The sequence below is a fragment of the Cavia porcellus genome, unplaced genomic scaffold, assembly GCF_034190915.1.
Source record: "Cavia porcellus strain 051 isolate PalLab524CR breed Dunkin Hartley unplaced genomic scaffold, mCavPor4.1 scaffold_17, whole genome shotgun sequence".
Taxonomy (NCBI): domain Eukaryota; kingdom Metazoa; phylum Chordata; class Mammalia; order Rodentia; family Caviidae; genus Cavia; species Cavia porcellus.
This window is the reverse complement of record NW_026947500.1, coordinates 72,021,497-72,028,232: the sequence shown is the minus strand read 5'-3', so window position 1 is coordinate 72,028,232 and position 6,736 is coordinate 72,021,497. Positions and strand designations below refer to the sequence as shown.

Here is a 6,736-nt window from a genome sequence, read left to right as displayed (position 1 = left end):
TCCAGCGCACGCTGGAGCTTAGGCAATAGGTGCTGATTTGCATGCGATTTGCATGTAATTTGCATATTGTTTGTTAAATGTCAAAACGGCCTGTGAAGGCTTCCTCCCACCCAGGCGCTCCCCGCTCCCGCAGGGCTGGCCTGGACTGGGGACCCGCCGCTGGGGTGGCCGTGACGGAGGAAGGCGGGGGTGGCAGAGGCCTGGGGCACAGACCCGCCTGGGGAATGGGTGTAATAACCACGCAGATTTCTTACAAGTCAGGGCCCGCGCGGTGTAGACCTGGGGAAGGAGCTGGGGGGCTAGGAAAGGTCCCCAGGAGTGGAGGGGGCTCTGGGCTCCCTAAGCTACGGGACATTTAGTCCGTGCCCCTACTCTGTGTCCCTGAAGCCATCTCGTGCCTCAGTTTACCCACACAAGAAGCAGGCACAGAACCTCCCCCTCAGCAGCAGGCCCTGAAGGCTTTGGGGAGCAGGTCGGGGTAGAGCCCCAACAGGCGTGGGCGCACAACAGCCCAGCCTTGAGGGGGAAGGCGCGCATGCGCATGAGCATGCTCAGAGGGGAAGCCGGCGGGCCCCGCGGCCCTGCGCAGTCCACACCCTGGGCAACAGCACAGTCCGAGCGCAGCGCTCCCGCTGGCCACCATTTATTCTCCACCTGTCCCCGAGCTGGGGTCTGTGGCATCTGTTCCTGAAAACGTGATTCCTTCCAGACTCCGGAGCCTTGGACCGTGCACACTGGCCCCCCACTCGTCCCCAACCCCGGGTCTGCACCAAGTGGCAGACGCCGCCCGAGGATGGGTTTCCATCCTGAATGCCACGTCATGCTTCGCCCTTGCTGGTCCTGCTCCCCGAAACCCACGCAGGGCCCAAGGCTGCGGGATCTCAGGACCAGAGGGACCCCACCGAGGCAGCGCACACAGAGAGCAGGGAGGAGGGATCCTCATTTCTGTCATCTGGGGGTCCCACAGGGCGGGCTGCTCCTGGCCCAGCAGAAATCTCTCAGGGCTTCCTGGAGGAGGTGGAATCCTGGCACGGAGCAGAGGTGCGGCTGGCAGAAGGGACAGACCCGGAGGGCCAGGGCCCAGCTCCTGTCCTCTCCCTGGAGGACACACGGTGGCTCGCACAGTCTCCAGGCCACAGGGCCCAGCCCGCCTGCTCCTGGCTCCTCCTCGGTGGGCAGGGCGCAGGCAGCTGCGTCCTGGGTCCGGGTTGCGAGTGACCGAGGCAGTGGACGCTCGGTGGGCTGGCCGGTGTCTCAGTCCTCCCGGGAGCCCAGAACCTGTGACCCAGGAGGGGAGAGCACAGGTCAGTCCGGGCCTGGCCACCGCCCCTCCCCACCATCCGCAGCCAGGTGGCCGGGGCACAGCTTGCGCCCCCTGGTGGCCATTTCCGGAATCGCAGGCGAGGCCCGCGCTGGAGCCTAGGGGTGAAGGCAGGGGTGCGCCTGTGATCCCAGCCCGCAGGAGGCCGAGGCGGGAGGGTCGCCGCGAGCTCCAGCCCAGCATGGGCAACACAGTGAGTTCGAGGCCAGCCTGTGCTACATAGCGACACCCCCTGCCTAGAGAAAAATAATAAATGACACTGAAAAACAGCCCAGAGAGGCCTAATTTCCCCAAGGTCCCGCAGCAAGCTGGGGTGACCCTGCCCAGCCCATTCCTTGGCCCCCAGGGGTGACGGGTAGGGAGGCGGTGACACGAACACAAACAAGCCAGAGTCCCCTCTCTCGGCCTCAGTCTCCCCCAAATGCTAAGGCCCCTTCTGAGTCTCCGGGCGCGTCTGCCTTACTTGGAGGGGGTTCGGGGCTCCTGGGAGCTGAGGAGACGCCCCCGAACGTGTTCCTGAGCCGGCCTCCTCCCAGAACCGGCACCTGATGTCCCACGGCAGCCAGAACTACCTGTGGAGGGGACGGAAATTACGGGTCTCGGCACGCAGGGCCCTGGCCGCGGCCTTCAGGGCCTCCGCGCTGAGCTGAGCGGGGAACCCAGCGCAGCCAGGACGCACCGGGCAGGCGCGCGCACGCGGTCCCCTGGGGTCTCCCGAGTCACCCCGGGGCGGTGCGGGTGAAGGGGCACAGGGTGGGGCTGGGGTGTGGCCTGGGGACGCAGGCAGGCCGGGGAGACTCGGAGGCGGCGGCACAGGGGGAGAACAGGGACGCACGGCGCCGGGCGCGGTGCTGCGCTCCCGCCATCGAGGCCCGGGGAGGCCGAGGCAGGAGGGTCGCTGCGGTTTCAGGGCCACCGCGGGCTGCAGGGGGCGACCCGGCCTCAAAAAGCCGAACCCTGAAACCAAAGGCCGCCCAGGAGCCCGAGCCCGGGCGGGCGGAGGAGGGGGCGGCGGGGACGGCCGGCAGGCCGCGCGCCCCGAACCACGCACCTGGGGTCCCGCAGCAGCAGCAGCACCGCGCCGTCCTGCAGCCGCGCCTCGCGCACCGTCTGGGAGTCGCGCAGCGCGCGCGCGTTGTAGTAGAAGGTGCGGCGCCACGAGCCCACGCCGCGGCCCACGAGCTGCGCGCGCACGTCGCTCAGGGTGTCCCCGGGCCGCACGGTCAGCGGCAGCAGCAGCGCCTCGTCCGCCAGGTGCACCTTGATGTGGAAGCGCTTCCAGCGCCACAGCCCCCAGCGCAGCCCCTCCATGGCCACCCGGCGGCCGGCGGCAGCGCGGGCACGGGCGGGGCGGGGCGGGCGAGGCGGGCGGGGTCACCTGGCGGCGCTGGCTCGGCTCCGCCGCCACGCCCCGGCCTGGCCCGGAAGTCCCGAGCTGCAGTTCCCCAGGGAGAAGCGTGGGCTTGGGAGGCTGAGGCGGGAGGCTCTCTGACCCACCCCGTGACGGCCTGTGTCCCAGAACAAGGGCAGCGGCCGAGGAGAGGCGAGCAGCGAGACAGAGGTGGAGGTGCGAGCTGCCACCCTGCGGAGTCAGAGACCAAGGACGCTGCAGGCCAAGGAGGGCACAGCCACAGCCGTGCAAAGGCCCTGGGGCAGCACGGAGCACGGTGAGCTGATGCAGCGCCCTGGAGGACGGGGGGGCGGTGAAGACCTCTGCTGGGCCGTGGGCGGCACGGGAGCTGCGTCAGGAGGCAGGTGGGCGGAGAGGACGAAGGCCCTGACTCACATGCGCCTCGTTTTTGAGGCACTGGCTAGCACCTACCTAGCCTCCCTTCGACACAGTGCCTGCAGCCCCTGCACACCCGCAACCTCAAATCCGCCCTCCAGAGGACGCAGCCGCAGGGACTTCCCTGGCCCGTGTGGCCAGCGCTCCGCAGAGGGACATCCCTGTGGGGTTTGGGTTGGGGAAAGCTCAGGAGGTGGACATGTTTTTCCAAAGTGGTGGGCATTGGGGCCGGGCTTCAGGGGATGAGTAGTTCAGTATCAGGCCCAGGTCACCAGCTGCACAGCTCCGCGGACCCGGGGACGGCAAGGCTGTGGGCACCCCGTTTCAATGGGCTCTCCCATCCCTCTTAGGAGGGATCCCAGCACCCCGAGAGCTGTCCCTGCTGCCCCACCCCCCGCGGACTGGACAGACCAGTTCAGGGTGTGGATGCTGGCGTGGCCTCGGCCATGTCTGTGGTCCTCCCTTTACCTCTGTCTCTCTCCCTTTCTCGTTCGGTTTCTGTTTGATTCCCTGTGGGTGGGTCCTTTGGAAGGCGGATTTGAGGTTGCAGTGTGTGGGGCAGCTCCTTATGTACCCCAGGCTGGCCTCCAAGTTGCAGCGACCCTCCTGCCTCAGCCTCCCAAGTGCTGAGATGACAGGCGTGTGCCCAGCCAGACAGATTTTAAGGGTGGCTAAAACCAAGATGAATTCCAGGCAGATTTCCTCTCCCAACACCCACCCAGGAAAAGCTGTAAAGCTATGAGAAGAAAACCTGAGTGTTTAATAATAATAATAAGCAACCCAGTGTACTGAAGCTTAGCATTAAGCCAGGAACCTTTAATTAAAGGATCTGTGGCCAGGCGTGGTGCCCGGGAGCACTTGGGGTGGGAGCCGAGATAGGAGGGTCTGAACTGCGTAGCGAGACCCTGGCTAAAAATCCAAACCAAACCACCCCTCGGTGCACTGCAACGGCTCATGCCTCTTTCCAGCTCCTTGGGAGGCGGACGCAGGAGCACCTCAGGTTCAAGGCCGGCCTGGGCCCCTTCTCCTGTTTCAACATCTAAAGAGGGCTAGGAGTGGAGCTCGGAGCCAAGGCCTTGGGTTCCATCCCCAGGACTCCAAGAAAACAAAACATGAAAGTTAATGCACTGCCGCTGGGTTTGGGGGTGACTCACTGTGTCTTTCTGGGGACGTTCCCGGGGGCACAAAGATGATGCCCTTGCCGGGCCATTTAGCATGCGGCCACACTGGCCCGGAGCGCCCAGCCCAGGAGGGAAACTGAGGCCCAAGGGCGGCGCTGTACACTCGCTGGGGGAGGTGGTGGGCTCCATTGTCCACAGGGTCGGGTCACCCTGGCCTCAGCCACCCGGCTTGTTTGCCAAGCTCCAGGTGCCACCCCTGCACCTGCAGGCATCCAGCCCGGTCCAAGTGACTTGGGGACCTTTGGCTGTGACAGCTGGCAGCCACGCTGCACTGCGTGTGTACAGTGCCAGCTCCGGTTGGTCCTGGCGTCCTTCTCAAGACAGTGCAAAAGCCAGGCGGCTATGGGTGCCAAGCCCTGCACCTGAGCCACGTGATGGCAGCGACCGTGCTTTCTGCCACCCAGATGCTGAGCAGAGCAGAGCCCTGGCAGAGGCTCCAGACTGCAGGGCAGGGCAGGCCCCACCTCACGCAGCCCAGCTCGGGAGAGTGCTGGGCCCCCAGGGATGCGCCAGTCAGCACACCTGGCGGAGTCCCTGGTGCCCGGAATAGGGCCTGGCTCTGACTTACGCATCTGCGCATGCTGTTCAGAGACTACAACGCTGAACATGAGATTTTCTGCACATCTGACTTCTGCGGCAAGGGGAGAGTTCTCAGGGCTCCCGCAGACCCCCAGTTAACGGATGTGGGGGCGCTCTGAAGAGCAAGTGAAGCCAGGTGAGGTGGGGCACACTGGCCATCCCGGCACTCGGGGAAGCCGAAGCAGGAGGGTCTCAAGTCTGAGCCCAGCCTGAGCAACTTTGTGAGGCTGTCTCAAAATAGCTCAGTGCAGAGGCCCTGGATTGTATTCCACATACTTGGGGCTGGGGGTACACGCAGGACAGAGGCCGGCATCCCGTGCCCCCAAACACACGCACCCCAGCCGGGCTTTGGCCGGGGGCCTCTGCAGCCTGCATCCCAGCAAAAGCGGCCTCGGCGCGCAGCTCCGGGCGCCACCTCGTGGCCACGCGGGGCAGCGGCGGGCCGCGAGGCTGTTCTGGCCGACGGGAGCCCTGCTCTTCACACCGGCCACGCCCTGGCTCTTGTTACTATTTTGACTTTGACACAAACTCTGTCTCTCAACTGCCAGGCTGAGCTGGACCCTGGCATCCTCCTGCCTCAGCCTTCCAGTGTGGGGGCTACAGGCGTGCCTGGCACACCAGGGCTTTGGGGCTGTTCCCTTTTTCCTTCTGAACTTCGAGTTTCAAACGAGCCGAGCAGGAATCACCTGCGGCCTGACGAGGGCTTTGCAGGCTCGGAGCTTCCTGCAAAGCCAGCTGTGACCCGACGCTGCCGTGTGCTGTGATGCCACCTCTGCTTAGCACAGGGTCTCCCGGAGCTGCCGGGGCTGGCCTCACACTTGTGATCCCCCTGCCTCAGCCTCCCCCCGCCACACCAGGCTTCCTATTTTCCCTCTCGGTTACAGAGGCCCTGCCGCCTCCTCAGCTTCCGCCGCCACCCCAGTGCTGCCAGGGCGCCTCCCTTCCAATACAACTGTTTCTGAGGTGGGTGCAGCACTGGCCAGCACTGCCTGGGTCCATCGCAGCACCCCATGCACGCACATGAACCCCGCTTTATGGGGAGATCACGGACCTGTGCCCCCCCCCAGTCGGTGCATGGCTGTGACCCCTCGGAGCCCCCCTCCCGGGCGCTCTGCACAGGCCACACAGGAGGCAGGGGCGGGTTTTCTGAGACAAGGTCTCGCTGTGTAGACCTCCTGCCTCAGCCTGTGAGTGCGGGGAGGACAGGCGTGCGTCACCATGTCCAGCTTCCAGGGTGACGTCTGCATAAGCCAAGGACGCCGAGGGGCGCCAGTCCCCCAGAGGCCTCCTGGCCCCCGCCAATCAGAGGCTGTAGTGTGCGGGCTGGCGGCAGGCTCGGGGTTCTCTCTCTGGTTTCCTGCAGCACCAGGGACTGAACACAGGCCCGCAGCTGCAGCCCTTTGTGACACAGGCTCCAGGCTGGCTCCAATGTGGGATCTTCCTGCCTCGGCCTCCTAGGTAGGGGAATGGAAGGCCAGTGGGTTTCTGGTCTGTAGGGGGCACCAGAGCAGTGGCTCTGTCTGCAGCGCAAACACCTCCATGGCTGCCTCCAAACCTCGCACCTGGGGACTGCGGGCAATGGGGGGACCCGGCCCCTGGGACCTGCGGCACGGCACGGCTAAGAGGGCACAGGGGCGGCCAGCACTGCTGGGTGACCTCCATCTGCTCCCTGCTGGGATGGGGCTGGTGCCAGGCAGCCAGCCCTGTGTCGGCTGTGTCCTGGCCCGGTCACAGAAGCCCGCAGCGCATGGCCCTGGCTGGCACCATTCTGTCAGACGGCACTGCAGGGGAAAAGCAAAGAGGCCGCGGGCACATGCACTGCCTGAGGGCTGTGCCCAGGACCCCATGCCCAGCCCGCCCCCACCCCCG

General features: G+C 65.7%; 1 protein-coding gene across 1 annotated transcript; it reads right to left on the bottom strand.

Moving 5' to 3' along the window:
- Positions 1–612: 612 nt before the first annotated feature.
- Tincr (TINCR ubiquitin domain containing) lies at positions 613–6,735 on the bottom strand. The gene is made up of 4 exons (XM_004999253.4): positions 6,430–6,735; positions 2,373–6,321; positions 1,785–1,893; positions 613–1,278 (listed from the first exon to the last, which is right to left on the bottom strand). The coding sequence occupies exons 2-3, from the start codon at positions 2,630–2,632 to the stop codon at positions 1,890–1,892; spliced, it is 264 nt and encodes an 87-aa protein (XP_004999310.2). The 5' UTR covers positions 2,633–6,321; positions 6,430–6,735; the 3' UTR covers positions 613–1,278; positions 1,785–1,889.
- Between the last annotated feature and the right edge of the window lies 1 nt (position 6,736).